We start from the raw sequence: 23,312 nt of genomic DNA, 5'->3' as shown, positions 1-23,312 counted from the left end.
TTAGGCAAAACCAGCTAAGTCCATGTCATATGGTATCAGAGCGGGACAAGCACTCATAGAAACACTTGACATGCAAACGTGGGGGACCTAGCGGGGCTGCGTTGAGGGCAGTCAGCACACGCGCGACCGTTTGAGGGAAAACGGGCATGGAGATGTAGGGAAAAGAGTCGCTCAGAGGAGCGAACATCTGAGATTGGCATTCAGAGGAATGGCCAACCCTTCGCGCAAGAGGCACCACGAGAACAGGTAAGCTTGGAAGAATTTGGAGCGCACAAAGGTTGGGATGGCTGAGTTTGAGCTACGGCTCAACGTTGACAACTATACTTGATGGTGCTCTAGGCAAGCGAGGTGCTTGGCAAGAATGAGACCATCCAAGGTGGAATGAGTTGCTCAACGACCAAAAGAGTTATGCAAAGCTCACAGAGGTGAGGGGAATTGCTAACTCGAAAAATTTGGTACTCATGCATGGGCTTGTATGCGGACGATGGAATGTTCGTGGCCATCCCAAGGCGACCGAGACTCGGCGCCATGGAGCATTGAAACTTTCTCTTCGGCATGTGAAGGATACGTCCGTAGGAGGCTGAAGTGTGCAATGAGTTCAGCATATTGCTAGGCCTTGAGGGGTGCAGCAGGGGCTGTATGGACGTGGAGTCGCAATCTAGCAAGTGCATTTGCAGGAGGCAGAACAATGCACAGTTTGTTCAGCAGATCGGAGTAGTCCAAGGGGATGGTGGTCTCCGAAATGAAGAGAGATGTTGCTCCAACGGGGTAGTTATCCAGGAGGGATAAGTCCCGGCTCTCTAGAGGGAGAATCATGTGAGACGGACCTCACATGTTGAGGAGTACCTCAACAAACAACAACTCCACGAAGCTCGGTGGATTGAGCAAGCGGCGAGGAGTTGTCGCATGATCTCGTCGAGAGAATGCATTGGTGGATGCATTGCGAGATCAAGTGGGGGAGCGACCTAAAGCAACTTATGAAGGTACACTTGGAGTCGATGTGGAGATCAGACTCATGGGAGGGCTGACCCGTGGAATGGTGGGCGCGAGGGCCACCATCGACTCAATGCAAAAACGAGGAGCAGAGCAACTTGGGTGTAACTTGGCGAAGTACTCAAGCCGCATGAAGGGAGTCAGCATAGAAGTTGGAACATGGAGCAGAGGCACAGTGCTTTTCTTAGACAGAGGTCAAGGACATGAACTCTTGCAGAGGCAAGAGTAGGATCATGTTGTTCCATGGGTCCTTCTTTCTGACGGAGCGGACTCATCTTGCATGGTGCCAAAGACGAAGGGAGCTTCGCGGCACATGCACCTTAACTCGGAGAAGCATTTGATGGAGGAACTAAGGCTACTCAATTTGCGGAGGCGAAGTTGGGTTCGGAAGGGCCTTAGCACGGGGCAAGGGGATGTAGAGGCGGGTACTCTTGAAGAATATGCCACAGTGTTGCCATTTGAGTTGCTATGAAGGAAGCAGTGCGCAGCGGAGATTGTGCTGGTAGGGGCAGAGGCCCAGGATCCAGACAATGGTGCACATATTACAGTGAAGTCGGTGGACTTCGAGAGCTACTAGGCGACGGACTGTCCTAGAGCGGTGCTTCATCTAGGTGTGACCTAGGAGTGGGTGGATGAAGGTCGATTGCCAGAGGAGCGAACAAAATCGAAGGTGGAAGGGACCCTGCGATGTATTAGCAGAGGCCACACATGGAGGGTTCACAATTCGAGTTTATTCCACAAGGATCAGAATGCAATGAAGATGTCACCAGGAGGCGACATGGTGCAACGGATCGTGGTGGAACAGTTCGTGGCAATGCGATACACACAATCTGTCCCGTGAGGGATGAGATCATATGGAGGTATGATCGGGAGTTACTGGAAGCTCCACTTCGGTGAACAACACGACGGCAAGAAGGGCTATGGATTCAAGGAGTGAAGGCCATGGTACCGCAGAGGCGGGTCTTCCGGGCGTGCATCGAATTTTGCATCGGATGAAAGCCTTGGTCATCAGCATATGGGGGCTGTGTTCCACCAAGGGAAAAGTTCGAATGCAAGTACTAGTGAGTTCCATGGGAGGGACTTGAACATACAGAGGTATGATCGAAGCAGCTGGAGAGTTGGACTGCTCCAAAGCTCATATTCGCTTAAGGGAGCCCGACAAGTCAGAGGACAAGGTCGAGTAAGCGAACGTTGCTACCAAGGAAGCTAAGGAGAACAGAATCGATGCAAACTCTATAACGTGATGGCAGAGGCCATGCATGGGAGTTGCAGTCTGTCTTTCCATCGACCAAACGGACTGCTTGGAGAACACAGTGGTGTTGAAGCAGGGGGTCGAAAGGGGCGAAGAAGCGACGACGAGTCCAGAGGGACTTAGCTACCCAAAATCAAGCATCAGTTAGAATGGAGGTGGACTCAGAGGAGTGCCACAGAGACATCTCTACTGATTGTGAAGAAAAGGGATACAGAGGCGAGGCGACGGATAGTAGGGCCATGGGCATGGCAGCGCCATGGTACCGCAGAGGCGGGACTTCCGTGCAAGTCATTGATCCCTTGCTCTCATGGAGGGAGAGCGCTTGGTCGTGAAATGGGCCGAGGAGGTGGAGCATGCAGAGGCAATCTCCAAGTACCGAGACAAGGTTGAAGGGCAGAGGCCAAGAAACTTCATAAGACCGGTGTCAACAAGTTTCTCATCAAGATAGCCGTAAGTGAAGGACTTCGGGTCATGCAAGAGTGCACGACCAAGGAACGAAGCAGGCAGTACGCGGTGCTGTACCTTTGCTACTCAGTGGAGTAGGCGGCAGGGTTGATGGAGAAGACGGTACAATCCCAGAGGCGACCTCATCTATCAGAGAATTACTCCAAGTTGGGGTGAAAACTTCCTGCATTCCAGAAGTTCAATGGCATTGAGAAGGTGAATCACAGTAACTAACTCAACGCAAGGAGTGCAAACACTTCAAGTGCTTCAGAAGTGTGAGCAAAGAGCAGGCGAAGGCCAGTAACCAGCTCGATGCATGAAGTACAACCTCGAGGAGGCGGGCGAAGTCAAGTAACCTTTGCCTTCTCAACTCTTAAGAGAATGGGCGAAACCGAGTACCCCAATTCTCTTATCTATCCAGCAGAGGAGCCCTGCACAAGTTCAAAGACCCTTCGAAGATAATGGAAGACAATAGTTGTCAAATCCTCACCGACGGTGATCAGTGCTACTGAGAGTAGATTGTCCGCTTCATTTCCCAACGAAATGCCAATCGAAAGCGGAAGTGATGCGAACCTACTTGGATGTGACAACTAACCGAAAGAAGAGTCAATGAGCAGATTTTGTGGAGAAAGGACCCAAAACTTCAGAAGTTTGCGAGGCGATGCTCGTTAAAGCTCCAACAAGCATCCACCCAGTTCAAGCAGCATGTGAAAATTTTGAGAGACTTGCGCAGTAAGGATGGTCTTTTCCTTCATTTGGTGGATCCGCAGGAATCAACGAGGATCAACACAACTCAGCCAACCCCACACCAGAATCAGAGTCATTGGTGAGTTGAAGCAGCATGGCGGATCAAAGGTTCGACTACTCAGAAACAGCAGCGAATAGCAGTTGGGAGCCAGGAGGCGCATTGCAGCTGGAGCAGAAGATTGAAGACTCAGCAAAGGCGAAGAGTTGCAGTGTTCACAAAGGCTTCGATGAGGACGTCGAAGGGATAAGTGGGGGAGAATGTCACGGACAAACTTTGAAACAAGATGTTTGATGTAATGCTTATATCTGTCCGTGTCTGTTGGCATGTTCATACCTTGTACAACGTGTAGAGGGGCAGCCGAAGGCTTATAAGTCCCATTTGAGTTAGGTTGATGGCCTCTTTAGGCTTGTAAATAAAGGTTGTGTCATATGGACACGTGCGAGAGCTTTTCGATCTGTAATGGATCATTTTACCCTTTGTTGTGCCACTGTTCAGAGCTTGTAAAGTCTATTTATAATTTACATTGTCTATGAAGTGTTTTTCGGACATGTTTGCTTGTGGATCCCGATTGAGGCGTTCTCTTTAACCCGTTCTCTCTTTTGTTGGTCCTAAGGGACAATGGGAGGCTCCGGGGAGACTGACCTTTGCGGACGGATGCGCAAGGGTACCGCACGACTTAGGCAAAATCAGCTAAGTCCGTGTCAAGACGGACGAAAGAATCGAAGTGCTACTTACAACAAGAGAAACGAAAGATCCAAGGATAAGACCGACGAAGGTCTGCGACACGAGAGGCGACGCCGATGCCCGTTGGTGGTCTGCCTCCTCCGAGCTTTTTGCAAATGCTGTTGCTACTGTTCATCATTATTTATCACTGAAGCGTACTTCTGAATTCGTCGCATGCGATGTTACTGTAGAATGAGCAGCAGGAGGTGTCTCTTTACTGCTGCCTCGGGTACGACGATACCAAGATATCACTTCTGTTACAGTTGCACTGAGCATAGCGCTTCATATACACATAGCTAGCCTTTGTCGTTGTTCGGTCTAATTGATTCATTCGCCATGAATGGAGATGCTCTTGTTCTTGGGCTTTCCGACGGCACTGGTTGACTTCTGTGTCACCACCACACCCGCAGAGACCAGAACTCTCGTGCCGGTGGCCCAAAGCGCTGGGCCATAGATCACAAGGTTCCGGTCTCTCTGAAGCACGAGGGCGTTGCTTTTCTTGCAGCAATCGTCGTCACAGCCTTGTGCAAAGAGATGGCGGAGGTGGCTTACAAGGGGAGAGGAAGAAGACCGGTGGATCACACGAGTCCTACATGAAGGCAAGACAGAACTGTTCCCTGTAATGGAAAGCTGCAAAAGGAAAGTGAATTAGAGCGAGCATTCTCATTAGTGGACAAAGAATTAGGCAGAAGCTACGGAATCTGAAAGGATAACCACAAAATCTAAGTGAGAAGAATTTATACTCAAGAAGTAGTCACATGAAAATAAAGTTGTAGACAAACTTCGTCAAGAAACGATAGCCAAAAGCACTGTCACATGTACACAAGAGGCATGCAAGCATAAAGTCAGCAGATTAATGCTTGAAGAAATCACTTGTAGATTATATACATGCATTTGCCATTTGATTCAACTGCAAAGCCAATAAGATGCTATAAGAATGAAAACTGACCGACTTACTCTTGGGCCATGATCTAATCTGTTTGCTTCCTGATGATCTGTGGGCTCTCATGTTCACTGAAAGCTTGTCAGGCCCTTCCCATGAATGGGCTCAATATATTTACTTGGAGACATTTTAGCTGCAAGAACAAATGTCATTTAAGTCAAGTGTTTCACTTCTGTAAAGGTAATCATTGCAGAATCTTCACTATGATGGTAGACTCCAAGAATATAGATACAATAACTAAGGATTGAAATTTCATACCCTACTAGAGTTTCGAGATTCACTCGGTATGGTATGATATGGTACTGTATATCGAGTGGTACATTTTGGTATACTGCTCGGTATATATATAAAAGTAAATAAAAAAGGTTGACTGTCTCATCGCTCTTTTTGGCACGTGCGAAGAAGAAACATATATATATATATGTATATGTATATATATATGTATATGTATATATATATGTATATGTATATATATATGTATATGTATATATATATGTATATGTATATATATATGTATATGTATATATATATATATATGTATATATATATATATATATGTATATATATATATATGTATATGTATGTATATATATATATGTATATGTATGTATATATATATATGTATATGTATATATATATATATATGTATATATATATATAAAGGCGATGTTACCTCTTTTCTACCCGCGTGGAGAGAAGGTGGGGAGAAGAAACCGTTTCCTTCTCCTTGTGCAAGTCACCTTGTTTCTTCTGCTTGTGTGGGAAGAAGAAACGCTGCCTCGACGACACTCAGTTTCTTCTCCCCACGACGTTGCCGACGATTCTTCTCCCCGCGTGGATGAGGACGTTCGGTTTCTTCTCCCCACGACGTCGCCGAGGATTCTTCTCCCCGCGTGGATGAGGAGAAGTCACCGATGACGGCGAGCCCTCGTCACCTCAGATGAGGAGAGAGAGCGGCGCCGGATCTCCAAGTTCTCCTCTTCATTCTTCTCCCTCGACTAATACCCACCCGGTAGCGGACGGTGATGACCAATTTAGAATGGTAACGGGGCGGAAACAACCCCAATCGACGGTACCACCCGGTAATGGGCAGTCCACATACCGGTCTGCTAGCGGACCGGTACGTACCGCCCGATATGGGTGGTATTATTCGAAATTAAAATCTTTGACAGTAACAACCAAATAATACCAGCAAGATGATGTGTCAACATCTTGTTAGGATGAACTGTGCAACAATTTTCTATAGTTCTTTTTATCATTGTTGTGTGTATTGCAAATCATGAAAATATGACTGAGCATTATGAAGATAAAAGATAGTTTTAGCATCTGGGGGTTCCCTGATAGATTACATTTCACTAGCTGCAAGCACCAAGGACATACCAAATGTCTGATTGCCATCATCAGTCACTTGCTTTCCAGGGGAAGGAAACCTGAGAATCTGCAACTTATTGTTATAAAGGCAGTAGAATTCTCAGTGTAAGGGAACTTTGATACATAAGACTCTCGAAAGAAATATGGAATTCTTGAACTACTGATTCACAATCCATGTATATGGATGTCAAGGGTTAGATTAGATCACAAGACTCTCATGTATCAAAAAGTTCAGCTGATGTTCTGGGCATTAATCAAGATACTGAAGCACCTACTGCCGTAAAATATTAAGCAGTTTAATTATTCTTCATGAGATAGAAAAATGGCCCGACACAACTAAAAAGCTTTTATATAACTAAAATAACTAATTTTCAGATTTCAACAGCATATATGTCATGATACAACATATGCTCATCAAACACAAGAATAGATCAACTGCATGGCATGAAGCTGTTTAATTACCAGCATTTTCTTAAAGAAAAGAAAGCTTATGGATTCTTTTAGCAATTAGGTGGATCTCGCTTTAAGTGTGATATTAACAGCATGTACAGGACTTCAATTGAAAGGTACAGAAGAAAGATGACAAATTTATAGTCTCTTTACTTCCATGAGAAGCTAATCCATGGAGTCCTGGAACAAGGGCTGAAGTATTATGCACCAATCAAAGACTACTATAATTATGGTAAGCACTTTACGATAAGGATTTTAACGGAGAGTCGGCATTATAAGGAGACATAGTTTAGCAAGAAGTCTTCTTTCTTTGTTTCTTATGTTATCAGACCTCATGAAAGCAACAATTTGGATGACAGCCAAGAAATAAACCCTCACCAACCGACATCGATTCGGGAGAACGGATGGTGCATTTTTCACGTTCCTTCAGAGCCATTGCTCGCGATTTGCGGAAAGAAAGGCCGACATCCTCTTGGCAGGGGCATAACACCAAAATCGCCATCAATCCATAGAATTAGAGGCATAAAGAGATCAAGAAAGAGCTCAAATTACATGAATCATGTGGAGGGACTCCGTTCTGATGTCGGGGATGAACTCCACCAGATTTGAGCACCTCCGGAGCCGAGAAGTGGGAGATGTAGGGATCCGATTGGCCGGCCATTGATAAGAAATTTCGGGTTGTTGGGAAACCCTCGGGGATGAGATTGGGGAATGGGGGACTCGATCGTGCGGTAGAAGAGGAGGAGGACGACGACGAAAGCAAACCCTAATTCCTAATCGGAGGCCGTTACCGCTCGAAGGTCTATATGGTAACTCCCTCAAAATGGCGGGAATTGATTCCCTTCTTTGCTTTTATTTACAGCGGACTAGATCCGACCCGTTAACAACTGTAACGGATCATCATAACGGGCAACATGGCATGAACATATACAACGAAAGATTGGGGTGGTTTCAAAATAAGCCCTCTTAATATCATGATAAATAGTATTAAGAGGAAATGGTGTTGCAATATTTCCCAATTGCTAACATGACAATTCATTCCTAATAGTCATGTGTTTATTGGATCAAATATTAGGGAGTGAAATGAATAAGATTTTTCTTTTGGGGAAAAAAAATCATCCATTGTTCACCATTCCTTCCATTTATTTATATTTTTATAAATAACTGTAATCAATGTATTTATATTCATATATATATATATATATATATATATAACTATCAAAAACTTACTCACTGTAGACTCTCATTTTCTTGCACTTGATCGATTGATTGATTGATGATTCTGAAATTTCATACTGCAGTTGTTGATTTAATGTTTGACTTTAGTGTCCAATAAATAGTGCATGGTGATGTAGTGATTGCATCACAATGACAATAGTATCTGTTTCACGTTATACTATTCACGTCTGCACATGTTTTTAATCCTTCATTCAAACTGGTTGCTGATTGAGTGAAGCGAAAGGCCTTCAACATTTCCAAAGCACACACTTTGGAAACATCATGACTCTTGTTTAGCTTTGACCCCGAACGCATCTAGATTTCCTATCTTTTCTGTGATTGTGACTACAATGTTAACAGTGCAGCACAGCACAGCACAGGAAACTGATGCATGGTGCTTGTCATGGAGCTCCCCAACAGAGTCATTATTTGTGGGGGGGAAGGAAGGGGTAAGAAAGAAGAAAGAGAGGTCTCGTGATGAAGGGATTGGGGAAGAGTCAAAGGGATGGCTGCCTGCCTTTGCCTAACCACAAATGGAAGCAGAGTTAATCCCTGTGGTCCATATAATTTAATGGAGAGATTAAGAGTGCACACCTGCCCACTTGCAACCATAAATTGCGGGGTCCCAATAAAAGCCATTGGAAGGTTCCCATGAGCTGCCAAATGTGGACAAACATCCACATCAAATGCTCACCTTTTAATATTCTACTCTCATCTTTAGCCATGTCCATGTGAATGACATGGTAGGACGAGAGAATTCTGCTGGTATAGATCCAAAAGACAGATGAGACTTTGAAAGGTATCAAGGAGCAGAGTGCTGCAGAAACACATGATTTTTATTGTGATCTTCTTTATCACGGTAGCTCAAAGTTTGGCTCTCAGATGAAGGTGGGAGTTCCTTCCTTCCTACTACTACTACTACTGTGCTGCGGCTCCTACAAAAGGATCATTTTAGCCAATGAACTGCAGGCGCTTGAAGGTCAATGAAACTTTTCTCATTGGATAGATCACATGTGTAAAGTTCCCAAAAAAGAAGAAAAAAGGGAACTTTGTTTCTTCAAAGTAGATTAGACTTCATTGCTTGTCTTCGTCCGATCGCCTTGTCTCCTAGTAGAGAGCAGCCATGCATCAAAATGCCTCGATCAACTTCTCTCTCTCTCTCTCTCTCTCTCTCTCTCTCCATTACTTGTTTTCTAGTGGCAAATGCATTCCAAACAAAAAATAAGCGATGCATGTTATATCGTTGCTTCAGAGACATTGCCTCAAGCAGTGTTATATCATTCCAAACAAAATATTTCTGATGTTAAATTTAGATGTCAGAGACATTGCTTCAGCAATGTTGTTTCATTATCTAGCAGAGAGCAGCGAAGTCAACCAGCTGCTATCAGCAGTCTCCCAGATCTGCTCTGCATCTCACATATATAACTTGAGAATCATAGCTGGAGATGATGAACGAGTTGACGTGCTCGTCCTGGTTTCCATTGCTGCCACCCACAGTTTCCTCAAAACATCTACTTCAAATCCATCATGTTGTAACAAGTATTTTACTACGTACACAATATTTGGGTATTTTGCATGAACATGTCAAGCATCTAATATTCCATCTCCAACTCAGCATCTAATTTTATTTTTTTTTATTTTCTTTATATATATATATATATATATATATATATGTGTGTGTATATATACATTCTTTAACGGGCAAACGCAGCACGCAAGTTGGAGTCCACCGGAGCCGACAAAGAAGGTCCACTTGCACCGGCGGCTGCAGGTCTATGCGCCGTCCGATTCCCATCCGACGGTCATCATGCCACTCCTGGCTCTCCATCAAGCGGCACATAACGATTCCCACTGCATCATAATATAATGCTCGATGGGCGCCGACTGAGTTACGTAACGGGGAGCGCGCCCGCCATTAATACCTCCATCCAATGGCACCAGCTTCTGTGTCTTAGCCAGAGACACTTGAAATAATCGGCGACTGCAATAAAGACACGTGGTTATTAGTGCTACGTGGATGAATTCGATCGGGTCTATACTCCGGGTGTGTTTGATGACATTGCAACAAAGCACCACCCGACCCCCACTCACTGTTTGCGGTGTGAAGACAACCTTGGCGGGGCGGAAGGGGCAGGTGAGAACACACACAGGGGAGACGGGGAAGAATGAAAGCAGCCACCTTTTTGGTTCTCCTATCCTCATCGCTTTTGCAGCGCCAGAATATGTGCCACGTTGTGGAACCTGAGCTTCCATTCTGGAGTTCGGCCGCTGGGAAACGCTTTTGGCTAGCTGGAACCGCCGTGGTGGTCGGTGTTCGCTTTTGAGGTCGAAGGAGCACTCGATTCGACCGGCTTTTTATAGGAAAGATTGCTTCTTGGACGGATCTGGTGCCGCCGTCCCGAACCATAGTTCGTGAGGTAATTGCTGGGGGATCGTGATGGGGAATTGCTGGGGTGCTCAGGTGAAGGCGGAGAGTCCCTCCCACTGCTTCTTTGCCTCAGGTACCAACAAGATGATCTTTTGAGCGGGTTTTGAGCTCGAGTGGAGTTCATGTAGAAGTATAGGAATGGAAAGTTCGATCTTTGGGGTGTTCATATCGTGTTTGGCAGCAACAAAAATGGAGTTTGGTGACATTTTCACCCCTTTTAGCTAAATGCAGAGATCGATGGTGTGTTTTGGTTAGGTTTACTTTTAGCCAAAGATATATTTGTCTTCCCGGACTAAATCTCCTAGTTTTTGGCTTCGTTTTTGAGAGATCGACTTGGGGCTTTCTTTTGCATGTTGTTGAACCTACCTTTTCCGGAAATTTTTTGTGAGGTATGGTGAATAACTGTTCATGCAGGTGTTATCCTGTCTTTATTTTGCATCCCTATCTTTGTATCTCCAGATGAGTTTGAGGATTTTATCCCAAGAAATCAGTCTTACCGGACAACAGTACATAAATGTAGTAGCATATCATGACTTCGGTCTTCATAGGCTCATTTGGTTGAATGATTTTGATGGGGTGTGGTGACTTTTCTTACCTCTGTGTTTATGGTCATGTTAATCTAAAATCATTCTGTAAGAGGCCAATGCATTAATCTTTTCTTCGACAACCATGTTGGGTTAATGATCAACTTGGGGGGTATGAGCGCATGGGAATTTCATGTGTCAGTTTGCTCCTTAGTTGTAGGTTTTTTTGATCAGTTCTCCTGAATCTGATTCACCAGGAGACGTATTTTCGTGCCTAGGACTACACTCTAAAAGCAGTAGCAGGGATGGAAAGAAATTAAGTGGTTCTAGTAGCAAGGTGTCTGCAGCATCTGTGCCTCCAACCCCGCGCAGCGAGGGTGAGATCTTGCAGTCAGTGAATGTGAAGAGCTTTACCTTCACTGAACTGAGAATAGCCACCAGAAACTTTCGACCGGACAGTGTGGTGGGGGAGGGAGGCTTTGGTTCGGTATTCAAGGGATGGATCGATGAGCACACACTTGCAGCTGCCAAACCCGGCACTGGAGTGGTTATTGCTGTGAAGAAGCTGAACCAGGAAGGTCATCAAGGTCACAGGGAATGGTTGGTGAGTATCATTTTACTCTGCGTGTACTGAGTTTTTTTTTTTTAATTTCTTTTAATTTAACTATTTAGCAATAGCTTAATCTGGAGAGTTGATTATTCAGTGCCTCCGTATAAGGTTATCTTTACATGTCACGGTATGTCGGCAACCGTGCTCTGTTTTCTGCAACAAATCTGACATTGTTTCGGTTTCTTGTAGGCGGAGGTAAATTATCTTGGTCAATTGTCTCATCCGCACCTTGTAAAGCTTATTGGATATTGCCTGGAGGACGAGCAACGGCTTCTTGTCTATGAATTCATGCCTCGAGGGAGCTTGGAAAACCACCTCTTCAGGAGTAAGTATATATGATCTACATCCTATCCATTGGATAGGCTGAAGCATTTCTTTGAAAATGACTACTGTCGATTGTCATTCAGCTCTTCTGATCGTTCTTCGCTGTAATTTGATATTGACACAGGGGGTTCATATTTTCAACCACTATCTTGGAAACTTCGTATGAAGATCGCACTTGGAGCTGCAAAAGGGCTTGCCTTTTTGCATAGCGATGTGGCAAAAGTGATATATCGTGATTTTAAAGCCTCTAATGTGCTTCTAGATTCAGTCAGTGGTCTTCTGGCTTTTATTTATTAGTGCTTCAAAATTGACAAAAATCACTGACATTTTTTTTGTGGTTTTATAGAATCATGAAGCAAAGCTGTCTGATTTTGGATTGGCAAAGGATGGTCCAACAGGTGACAAAAGTCATGTATCTACAAGGGTCATGGGAACGTATGGATATGCAGCTCCCGAGTACCTTGCAACAGGTGATCTTCTTATACATGTCGAATGTTTTCTCTCCATGATCGCATAATTGATAGTTGTTGTCTGGCCTATATAATGCATTTGCAATTACCAATATTTTTGCAACACATAGTCATGATTTTCCTTATTTTCAAACTGACTTTTCATTTGAAAGTTGTTCCAATGCAGCCAAACAACTTTCATTCTGGACAAGCATATGCATGCATATATGATGTTGAAGTATGAGAACGTACTGACACTGGATTTCATACATGTTCATTTTAAAAGGCCATTTGACTGCCAAAAGCGACGTGTATAGCTTTGGAGTTGTTCTTCTAGAGTTGTTGTCTGGCCGACGTGCTGTGGACAAGAACCGGCCGACAGGAGAGCATAATCTGGTGGAATGGGCAAGGCCTTATCTCACGAGCAAGCGAAAGATCTTCCGCGTCTTGGATCCAAGATTGGGAGGGCAGTATTCACTCGTAGGAGCCCAAAAGGCTGCTGTCCTCGCGCTCCAGTGCTTATCCTCGGAAGCAAGGTACAGACCAACCATGGATCAAGTGGTGGCTGCACTAGAACAGCTTCAGGATGCTAAAGACACAGAGAGAAGCCCTCAGAGTGAACAGAAGTCGAGCGGCCAAAGCATCGGTAGCAACTCACACAGGTCGCTTCGGAGAAGATCGGACGAATGTGCCAAGGGGAAGGTTGCTCATCATAGGCCTCCGGCATCTCCTCTTTGTACCAATTGAAGAAAATCTCAGAAGCTGAAGGCGCCATCGATAACAAAAGGCCGAGTCTTGTTTTAACAATCAGATCTCTGTCACCTGTTGTACATCTTTCCTATCATTGTGCTTCGAATCTGTCTATATCGCACTTTTCTGTTTCCTGGGTTGGCAATATAGAGTTGCTACTACTCTCCCATTTGATTTTGAGAGTGTGGAGGACTCTTTGATGCACTGTTTGTCTTGAATAGTTGGAGGACTCTGCCATAGCTGGAGTAGTACTATTTTTTGGTTCAACCATCTAGAGTGCTTCCCTTGCTGTTCTTTACAGCTTCCCTCAGTTGTCTTCTCTTCAACTTCCAACATTTCCTTTCTTACGCTGATGCTGCTAATTGAGTCACTATTTATACTGCAACCATGCTCAAAACTTTACCTGTTACTTGTTCATCTTCCTTCCTGTTGAGAATATTCTAGACGCTACAAAGAACTTCATATTGAATCCATTAAGACTTAAGCTTTTATCGAGGCCCATCTTGTGAAGAGCTAATTCAATTTCAAGAAGGAAAAAGGCCTTGATAAGATATGAATGGATATTAGGAGATAATTTGAGTAATGTAGGGCAAGGAGGCTAGTTAGGAAGCCTAGTAAATCAAAAGAGGCTCAAAAATTTATATACCAACGAGAGAAAACGGGATGATGCCCTCGGTACTATGGTGGATGGTACCATCCTTTTCTTAAATAGATAAATTTTGATTCTCTTATACCAATAGGAAGCCATATTATGAAAAATTTTGATATTATTTTCTTCTTACTCGAGCCATTATATTCTTGCTTGAGGCCACTATTTCAAATGGAGTTGTCTATTGAGAGCAAGGTTTTATTTAAAAGGCTAGGGATATAGAATCTCTTCCACTAAGAGGGAGGAGCTGAGAGTGGACAGGTGCTCATAGAGTAAAATATTGGGTCTAAGTAATTGGGGTTAGAGAGAGAGAATGATCTGGAACGCAAATTGTGAATGACTTTATTCTCGATCTAAAAAATTTTATAATAGAAAAAGTGATGGGTTTTAGAAAGTTTTATTGTGCCTAATTAAAGTCGAAATAGGTGAACAATTAGAGTCAATTTTAAGTTCAAAATGTGTACCACTCCTAGGCACACATGACATATTAAGAGGCTTGAGAGAGTGATGACATTAACTTGCCCGCTTGACCCTCAATGGCCTTTGAGCTCACCAACAATATAGTGACAAGCATTGGCAAAAGAGTGACAAACAAGACAACAAATGAGTTACTGCATTAAGAACCTTCATCGAAGAGGATACTACATTGGAAATAAGTGATGAGACTTGGGTCACTTCCTGACCAAGGCTTAGGTCGGATACAGGATGGGTATGAATAGACTGAACCATATCAAGGGGAGGGTGTGACTTGGTGGGTCGAAAGAGATATTTTTACCTGTGTCTTGAAGATGCATGTTGGTCTTAACGGGCTTGGGTTTAGTATAGTTTTGAACATGGACTCAAGGTTTGTAGAAGAGATCATCCTTAGTCTTCATTGTCTTAATGGAAAACCTTATATTTCGATAGGAATAACAAGAAAGGTCGAGGGGATAGGTGGTTCTATGGCCCATTGTGTCATATTGGAAGTAAATATTGAGAATATTTTCAAATGTAATTATTTAAAAAAAATAAAAAAAACTCTAATTTAAATCCAAATTCCCTAAGGGACTGGTTGAGAAAGGTTTAGAAGCACAATGATGCAAGCATACTTACCCCTTGTGTGAGAGAGAGGATACTATAGGAGATTGGATTGAGTGAGCTCAAGACCAAAGAGTTGCAGCCAAATGAGAATGAACTTAATTTTTTCTAACAAAAACTGCAATAAGGGTTTCCAACAGTTGAGGGTTAAAAGTTGCCCTCTAAAAAATCATAACCCTCCCAATAATATATAATTTATATTCTCTACAAAAGAAAAATGAAAACAAAAAAAATCTTCCAACCATGTCTTAAGCAAATTCAGAGAAAGAATCCTACCTGGGAAGTTACCGCATAGATTAGTCTGTCATTCCTATAAGAAAACCTTCTTGATGTCTAGATTAACTTTTAGATTCGGAAACCTTCTTGATGTCTAGATTAATTTTTAGATTCAATTATCGTTTGATCTTGAAAAGATGATTCTCTATGACAATATCAGAGACAAGACCGAAAGTTTCATATATTTTGTAACTCATATTAACTAGATGAAAGTTTTAAGAGAAAAAGATGTGATAGAAATGAGAATCGAAAAGACAAAAAAAAAAAAAGTTTCTTTTAATAAGTGCCAGTTGCATTTGCATTGCTTAAGGTAATCAATACTTATCATCTCCACTAGTTTACTTAGTTACAGGATGTCAACTATTTGGATCGATTATATGATTTTTTTTATCAATAAAATTTATTCACTAGTCAAATCAAGAACGATCGAATCTTGTTTTATTATTATTTTAAATATTTTTTCTAAGATTTTCTGTTTATACATCTACAGAGTCAAGTAAATGCTGCATGAATGCACAAATGGGTTTCTCTTGTTTTCACATTGTATTAGTCGATTAGTTGCCACCTAAAATGGTGTTTCTGCCACGTCTAATGCACTAGGAACAGCTAGAATTTGCAATAAATGCTGCATGAGAACCAGTAACAGAGCAATCACGGCATGAATTGAATGGCTTGTACTGCAGGAACATCTGGATTAAATGTTACATCAAATAAATGTTTGAGAGAGAATGAATTCAGTAAATATTACAACATGACAAGAAAAGCAACAGGATGACCTGATTAATGCGGCTAATGCATTCTTGACATCTCCTATTCCCCCAACAAAGAATGAGTTAAAAGAATGAGAGGTCACTGGTTGCAGTCAGCCTGTGGATGTGCACTAGATGAACAAATCCTGTTAGTGGCAGCTGCCTTATTCCTTTTTCTTTTTTGTTTTACCACCCATGCCCAATTGTTCCCTGGATCATCATCAGTCGTCATGTACAAGCGCCAATGAGAGCTCCTTCCCTTGTTACTTCACAAGGAGAAGAACCCCCTGGCTTCAAGAATAATGGTGTGAGTGAATATTAATTATTATGCAGTTTCATCTACTACTTTTACCTTGTTCTTTCTTTTGTGAGTGTGTTTTTGGGATTTTGTACATGGGTCAATTGGCTTTTATATTGTGGAGCTAGAGAAGCTGGCAGATCTCAGCTGAAGGTGGTGGTTTCAGCTGGAGCTTGGCTTGATGCTGGGACCAGTAGGCATGGGCTGCGAGCACCCGGTCCAAGAGCTCCTGTGGGACCGGTTCTCCCCTCCTCTGCTGTGGGGAGATCCTGGCTGTGTGCACCAAGGTCTTCCACTTGTCCTGCGTCAAACAAAAACAATTCACTACGATTAGCACACGGCACACATTGCTTTGAATCATGACAGGAAGATTCGCCCTGGATAGAAGTCCTTAATTTAAATCTGATGCGTAAAGGCAGCTCCAAGCATGCTAAAAACACAAGCTTTTCCTTGCTGGGACACACAGATATTGTTAACCATCCTACATGGTCTCCTAAATCAAAGAACTAGTGAGACTTGAAACGGAAGCCGGACGTGCAGAGAAGTCAAAATGTGCGAGTCAAAAGCACATGATTGATACATTTGACGATTAAGAAGTCGAAGAATGCAAGGGTTGGTTCTCGTATTCTTGATGGTAGGTTCATGACAGTAATTACCTTAAGATCTACGTAAGTACGGTGGTTTGCATTCTCAAAGGCGCAAAGTTTAACGTCCCGCCACCTGTAGAATGAATACGTGCAGCGGTAAGGAATCCTGCCTGCAATGATCTATTATTGACATATCAGTGTAGCAAAATGAAAGCAAACCTTCCGGTCCCAAGCTTCTCAACTGCCTGTACCAGGGCTTCCACTTCGGCCACCGAGAAGGGCCTCCTGACCCGGCGCTGAGCAGCCTCAGGCCGCTTGGGCTTGCTGCGTAGTGGAACCATGGCCAGTGCCTCGACGTTCGTCGGTGGGACAGCAACCAGAGCTAGTGAGTTTGCTGTTGTCTTCTCCGGTGATGATGCATCAGCTGGGGAATACACTGAATCGTGATCGCTCTCAGGGCAGGTCGTCATAGTCTGCGGAGAAGCATCAGATACCCGCTGATCTGTAGTGGCAGGGGCAGTCGGTGGTATCCTATGAAATGTACAAAATGATCATTAACAAAAAACATTTAGTTTCTTAAAGAAAATTACAAAATCATGTTATAGGGCAGTTGGTGTCTCCTTGACAATAGAATTTGCAACCGTAAAAGAGAACCTCTATAGAATTATCTGCTAACAAAAACGGAAAGGTTCCTGTAATCCAATTACCTAGCGAGTGGTAGTGGTTCAGGGGCACAACCAAGGCCAAGGAAATGAGGGTCTTCAGAACCTGTTAGCGGTGCTGGGGCTTGTCCAGGATTTGGCTCCAATGTGAAGCCTAAGTTATCCAGTTTGTCACCTTGGGAAATCCCTGCCTGACGCAAGGTCTTGTTGTCATGTCTAACCTTCTTTCCTTGAAGAAGAACACCAATACGCAGTCCACCTCCAAGGATAGCAGTCACAGCCTCTGAAACTGTCCTCTGCACATAATTGCAATGATATAATAACACACAGAATTAAAAAACAAAAACATCATTTTGAAAAATAATGATATTTTTTTAAGAAAAGAAAATCCATCAATCATCAAACTACAAATTGAGAACATTGTTTGGAAGCAAAAATCTTTCAAGTAAAGAAAAAACATCAGACAGGCTCATTTTAAGCAAAGAGAAACAGTGAGCTAGATAAGATGTGTACTCTGACACAACGAATTAAATTGGACACACGGAAAATGTCATTGGTTTATGATTAAAGCACAAGTTTTTATCATCCTGGACAACAAGCCAACTCTAAAATTGAGCATAAGATAAATGGCTTTTATTAAGTTTGATTATCATAGAATTGTTGTTCTCACACCTTGTATCACATTGAAAATGCAAAGAAAATCCTGTGGCAAGGTACAGTCCTCTATTTAGAAAAAGAAAATTGCATTGATAATTTGACAAAAATGCAAAATACCTTTAAGGAACCAACTGTAGCAGTCTCAGGAATTTCGATCAAGAGTTCTGGCACCTTGAAAGACTTAATGCTGAGTTTCACTGAAACAAAGAGGTAGAAAAGATTACAGCTCAGAACCTAATCATGTCAGGGTTCTCAAAATAATCAATGACATATAATGGTGATGAATATATGATGTACTAAGTTGATTGTTTACCATGGTAGTCTGGCAATTCACAGCATGGCTTCTGTCCTGTTGTGGAGGACGGTGCACTATTTGCTGCAAAAATTAAAAAGAAATTATTTTGACTCAAAATTCAAAAGCATCCAAGCAGGTGGATAAGGCAAGTAGATAGCCTATATATAACCAACCTCCAAACCAAGTGGCATGCAAATCATTTGTTTCTAACTTGATCCTACCCTTCTCACGTATATTTGACACATCTTCACTGTAAATCCCCCCATCAGAAGCTGATACTGAACAGTTATAAAATAATTTCCTTCTCTTGAAGGAGCTCCTCTGTGTTCTTTGGCGTGTATAACACATTCTCTTGCCTCGTAAAGCAGGCTTCTGGTCTACATCTGAAATGGAAAGGGAACTAAGATGAATATGCTATTTGAATGATAGAATTAAAAATATTAATGACAATTTCTGCTTGCCAAGTTATCAATCAGAAGGATGGGAAGAAATTTTGTAGTATCATTATTAGGTGCCTCACCATCCTGCAACATTGTTGGAGATACTTTCCAGAACTTTGATGCTAAAAGCTTCCTTATCCTACGGTCACCTATACGCTGCAACCTAGAGGCCTTGTTAGTAACAATAGTAGGGTGAGTGCATCCAGAAGAATTTTCATCACCATCTTTATCTACAGGGAGATCCATGCACTCATCCTGCTTGGGAAAGGAACTATTGCAAGGGGTGTTCTTCCTGTATAGGGGATCTTCAAAACTGCTGTCAGAGCTAACTAAAGCAGGAGTTTTGCCGTCCAAATCCATAGCATCATTCAAACTGTACGAATGTGGAGCATTTCCATCTATCGCATTTCCAGCCACTAGTCGTTCAGCTTGCTGCGGTGTGTTGCTCCCATCTTCTTTGCATTTGCGTGATCCTGCAGGACTAGAATAAGGCCTTCCCATGGCATATCTTTCTGCAACAGTATCAACAGCATGTCCAATTTTACCACTGGCACCAAAGAACTTAGATTCTCCACTGATCGGATCCTCATCTGATATGTCAGACTTTACACAGAGAGAAGCAGGATCAGACGATGTTGCTTTTGAGGTGTTTTCCCTTATGTCATGCTTGATCTGCATTTTGAGGTCATTTTCGGGACCTGATAAATCTTCAGAACATCTTAACCAATCAAAAGCTTCAAGTTTGCATGGCTTCTCTTTATCCAATTGATCTTGGGTAACAGTATCCTTAACCGCAACAGTGTTAGATGTTCCAGTATCATTACATGGAGTCAAAGAATTCTCCCTTTCCGATAATAAATTGCCTGCTACAGTTGCAAGCAAATCGAATGCACACATTTGGTTGTCCTCAACCTTCTTTCTTACAGAACGCTTTCCCTGTAGATGGACCGTGACGAGTTACGCAGAGCGTAGATGCCAAACAAAGATAAGAGCAAATTGGGACAACAAATATACCTTAGCTGATCTTGGAAAATGTGGCATCACAGGGGCCTGGTAGCCACTGGATCCACAATCCACTCTCTTTTGCAACACCATATCCCAAAGACTCATAGGAAGAAGAAACTCAGCAACTGCAAAAGAGAAGCATCACTGTATCTACAATCTGTCATGAATTCCGAAAGAAAAAAATATGAAATGTCCATAATTGAGATCGAAAGGAATTGCTAAACTTTCACGTGATTAATAAAATTACAAAGAGTAGAAAAATAACAATCCAAGTTCCACAATGCCAGAAGACATTTTCTGTGAAACAAATGCAATCCTTTGGATAAGTGAGCTTGCTTGGGTATTTGCCACTTCCAGTTGAGAATGCGTTTCAAAGAAATCAGTTAACAAAGAAAAGAAAAATCTCATGGGCAAATTCTACGGAAACTAAACATATGTCGTCTCATTTATCAGGTAAAAATCCTTCTTTTAGGTCTTAAAACTACAACGATGGACAGAAGAATATAACAAAATGATCAAAACCCATCTCAAAAACCCAAAACCTCATGAACAGAGCTTAATACGAAAAACGAGGATTTACAGCAGACATTGAGATGGGGAATTTAGCTTCTGTACGTCCAGGATAAATCGCAGATTTACCATGTCAGGTTACTTCGAAATTTTCGCTCAAGCGGGGAAAAGAGGTTTAAATTAGAAAAGAACACAAGTTTCCTACACCGGGGACGGAAGAAGTTTTAAGAGATCACGAAACCCTGGAAAGAAGCGACCAAGACAAATATCACAAGCATAAGGAACCGTAAGGCTTACGAAATTGAGATTCCAGATCCAAAACCCCAAGAAAAGAAACGAGAGATAGAGAAAAATCCTTATGCTCGAGATGAATTGCACAGGCGCAGATCGGATCGCAAACGAATTCAACCGAATTTAAAAGAAAATTACTGAAATTTGTACACGAAAGAGTTCCGATCGCTTCTCCAAATAGACAAACCAACGGGATCACGGAAGAGCAAGCCAAATTCATCACGAAAGGCGTAAGCGAGGCACAATTCACGGTATTGGCTAGGACCAAAGAGAAATGCACCGAATCCGGAGCTGCCGAGTCCACGAGAAGAATTAACCACCTGAAATGGAGCAGAATTCCATCCGCTTACCTTCAAGAACACGATGTGATCTCAAACTCGCATCAGATCGCGGGGAAAACGCCGGACGTCCGCCGAACACCCGTCCGTATTCAAGCGGAAACGAGATCGGAGGATTCCAACTTGCTCGACTCCAGATCTCAATCGGGAATTCCCACCCAAGTCGCTCCTCATCAACGCCTTTGTTCTTCCCGAATCGTTTCTCTCCACCCCTCAATTTCTATTTTTTTCCTCTTCTTCTTCCAAATCTACGATTTATATATACATCTTTCTCCCTCTCCCCACTTTTATCGATGGCCAAAACCTCTCTTTAAACCATCCCATTTTTGGCTTAAACCCCCCCCGCTCTTATTATGCCTTTGACCCCTCCCCACCCGGCAACCGGCTCATCCGGTAACTCTCTCCGCGGCGTCACCGCCTGTATCCGGTTGTCGGAGCCAACCATGGCCGCTACCTCCCGTCGCGTGATCCATTTGCCATCACCAACCGCTCCCTTACCGTCCACGTTTCCATTCCCCGAGATCGCACGGTCGAGGATTCAGTTCAGGCATCCAACGGTTTTGTACGTTAAAAAATGCTTTACCGACTACTTGACACGACACCTGTCTGATAATTTGTGACAGAAGCGTGCCGTTTACTGTACGCCAGACGGGTTTTGGTGTTGGGGTAACCGCAGAAATCATTTTAATTTTCACCGAAGTGAAAATAAAACTTTTTTTTGCCTCAAATATGTTCATGTATATATATATATGTATATAGATTTTTTTTTGGTGGTTGGAAGTATGTGGGATAATGCGAAACCGGATGCTAAGTTTCCGCTGCACGTGGCAAAAAAATGAAGCCAGAATTAGAGGTAGCTGTTTCCTGTTCCGGGTCCCCCATCAGAGGGCTCAATCACATGTAGCCGTTTCGATTTGACAAGACTACCCTCGAGATCTAGGGGCACGTGCGAGAAAGGAAGGACATTATGGTCAATTCGGTGAGGATGGGGAGGTGAATTGTGGCCCGTCCGTTGTGAGTGGGGTGGGGGCCACGTGGAGCTACGGAGCAATTGCATGGGGGGACATGAGGATGGACCGTCACTTTCGAGGGGGGTTGACTGACGGCGTGAAGGGAAAGGGTGACGTGGCGGAAGCGACAGCCACCGGATTTGACGGCGTTACTAGTCCGGGGGATAAGGGGGTTACGCTCGTGTGGCTGTGGGAACGATAACAGTGTACGCGTTTGTGTGCATACGAGAGAGAGGAGCGGGGACGGTTATCCAGTCAAAATTCGCCCGACCATAACGCTGCAACTGACACGTGTCGAACGGAGAACGACGGATGTCAAAAGCCCCTTATCCAGTTACGGGGGTTGGGGAGACGAAAAGGAATCGTTTGATTGGTGGCGGCGTGCGGACGTGGAATTTCGTTTCTTATAATTTAAGTAATCTAATTAAATGCAGAATTCCAGTAATATATATTGGGTTCTCCACGCGTCGCGACGAATGTATGTAACGTGGCATCGATTGTATTGTAATAAATTAAATTGGAAGGAAGTGGAGACTAAGCATGTCACTGTCATGAACTGTCACTAATTTCCATAATAATAATAATATTATTATTATTATTTATTTTTATTATTAAAAATTTAATTTATTATTAATTTTAAAACTATTTTTCTATTTTTATTTTATTATTAAATAATTTTAATTTTATTATTCTCACCCCAGCAGCTAACACAAACACGCTATGAAACAAAATTAGGGATGTTGTGACGTGGTTGAGAGGGACCCAACTGATCGGATCCAACCAATGCGAACGATCACTTTATAACGCATGTACTAGTCGGCTTTGATGTGCTTTAAGATTCGGTCAAGGCACGAGTTAATTCAGCTCAATTTGATATGACAACGAGGCGGTGCATGCGGACCACGTGGCGTGGTGAGCCACGCTGCCATGGGAGGGAATCTCGTAACGTGTAGGATGTCGTTTTGGCCCGCTCGGTGAGACGATGACACGGCAAGTAAACTTGGCACGTGCATGTGGCCACGGTCTTGCCATGATATTTTCCAAGGTTATATATGTGTATATTACGGGAAAATAAATGTGTAATCTTGTCTTGTTGTAATGGGAACAGATCCATGTTGAAGACGTATTTATTGCCATCACATGGACTCTCTCTCTCTCTCTCTCTCTCTCTCTCTCTCTAATATATATATATATATATATATATACAAGGCTGTTGTGTATGTCTCGGATTGTAAATTGAT

The 23,312-nt window shown here is 43.0% G+C and overlaps 2 protein-coding genes and 1 long non-coding RNA gene across 6 annotated transcripts; 1 reads left to right on the top strand and 2 right to left on the bottom strand.

The window, feature by feature from the left end:
* Positions 1-4,123: 4,123 nt before the first annotated feature.
* LOC135589138 (uncharacterized) lies at positions 4,124-7,736 on the bottom strand. Of its 2 annotated transcripts, none has more exons than XR_010476609.1 (3): positions 6,484-7,736; positions 5,118-5,236; positions 4,124-4,790 (listed from the first exon to the last, which is right to left on the bottom strand). It is a non-coding gene; the product is annotated as an uncharacterized LOC135589138 (long non-coding RNA). The 2 variants fall into 2 exon arrangements; XR_010476610.1 differs by having other exon boundaries at positions 7,303-7,736.
* A 2,513-nt stretch (positions 7,737-10,249) lies between these two features.
* LOC135587945 (receptor-like cytoplasmic kinase 176) lies at positions 10,250-13,494 on the top strand. Of its 2 annotated transcripts, none has more exons than XM_065079825.1 (6): positions 10,250-10,643; positions 11,373-11,698; positions 11,894-12,029; positions 12,153-12,295; positions 12,375-12,498; positions 12,764-13,494. In XM_065079825.1, the coding sequence occupies exons 1-6, from the start codon at positions 10,580-10,582 to the stop codon at positions 13,222-13,224; spliced, it is 1,254 nt and encodes a 417-aa protein (XP_064935897.1). In that variant the 5' UTR covers positions 10,250-10,579; the 3' UTR covers positions 13,225-13,494. The 2 variants fall into 2 exon arrangements, with proteins under 2 accessions (XP_064935897.1, XP_064935896.1); XM_065079824.1 differs by having other exon boundaries at positions 10,251-10,643; positions 11,352-11,698.
* Positions 13,495-15,888: 2,394 nt separating this feature from the next.
* Positions 15,889-21,377, bottom strand: LOC135587943 (telomere repeat-binding protein 2-like). 2 transcript variants are annotated; one of them, XM_065079823.1, is made up of 10 exons: positions 21,074-21,377; positions 19,932-20,079; positions 18,998-19,853; positions 18,651-18,860; positions 18,496-18,558; positions 18,300-18,379; positions 17,571-17,821; positions 17,083-17,394; positions 16,933-16,996; positions 15,889-16,577 (listed from the first exon to the last, which is right to left on the bottom strand). In XM_065079823.1, exons 2-10 carry the CDS (start codon positions 20,025-20,027, stop codon positions 16,401-16,403), a joined length of 2,109 nt encoding a protein of 702 aa, XP_064935895.1. In that variant the 5' UTR covers positions 20,028-20,079; positions 21,074-21,377; the 3' UTR covers positions 15,889-16,400. The 2 variants fall into 2 exon arrangements, with proteins under 2 accessions (XP_064935895.1, XP_064935894.1); XM_065079822.1 differs by having other exon boundaries at positions 19,932-20,047.
* Positions 21,378-23,312: the final 1,935 nt, after the last annotated feature.

Source organism: Musa acuminata, chromosome BXJ1-8 (genome assembly GCF_036884655.1).
Source record: "Musa acuminata AAA Group cultivar baxijiao chromosome BXJ1-8, Cavendish_Baxijiao_AAA, whole genome shotgun sequence".
In the NCBI taxonomy this organism is placed as follows: domain Eukaryota; kingdom Viridiplantae; phylum Streptophyta; class Magnoliopsida; order Zingiberales; family Musaceae; genus Musa; species Musa acuminata.
The sequence above is the reverse complement of the archived record's forward strand: the minus strand, read 5'-3'. Positions and strand labels throughout refer to the sequence as shown.

Coding starts and splice junctions, on each gene's coding strand:
- LOC135587943 (XM_065079823.1), bottom strand. CDS start 20,027: ATGAGTCTTTGGGATATGGTGTTGCAAAAGAGAGTGGATTGTGGATCC. Junction 17,395..17,570: donor GAACCACTACCACTCGCTAG/GTAATTGGATTA, acceptor TACATTTCATAG/GATACCACCGACTGCCCCTG. Junction 16,997..17,082: donor GAGAAGCTTGGGACCGGAAG/GTTTGCTTTCAT, acceptor TTCATTCTACAG/GTGGCGGGACGTTAAACTTT.
- LOC135587945 (XM_065079824.1), top strand. CDS start 10,580: ATGGGGAATTGCTGGGGTGCTCAGGTGAAGGCGGAGAGTCCCTCCCAC. Junction 11,699..11,893: donor AAGGTCACAGGGAATGGTTG/GTGAGTATCATT, acceptor GGTTTCTTGTAG/GCGGAGGTAAATTATCTTGG. Junction 12,296..12,374: donor CTAATGTGCTTCTAGATTCA/GTCAGTGGTCTT, acceptor GTGGTTTTATAG/AATCATGAAGCAAAGCTGTC.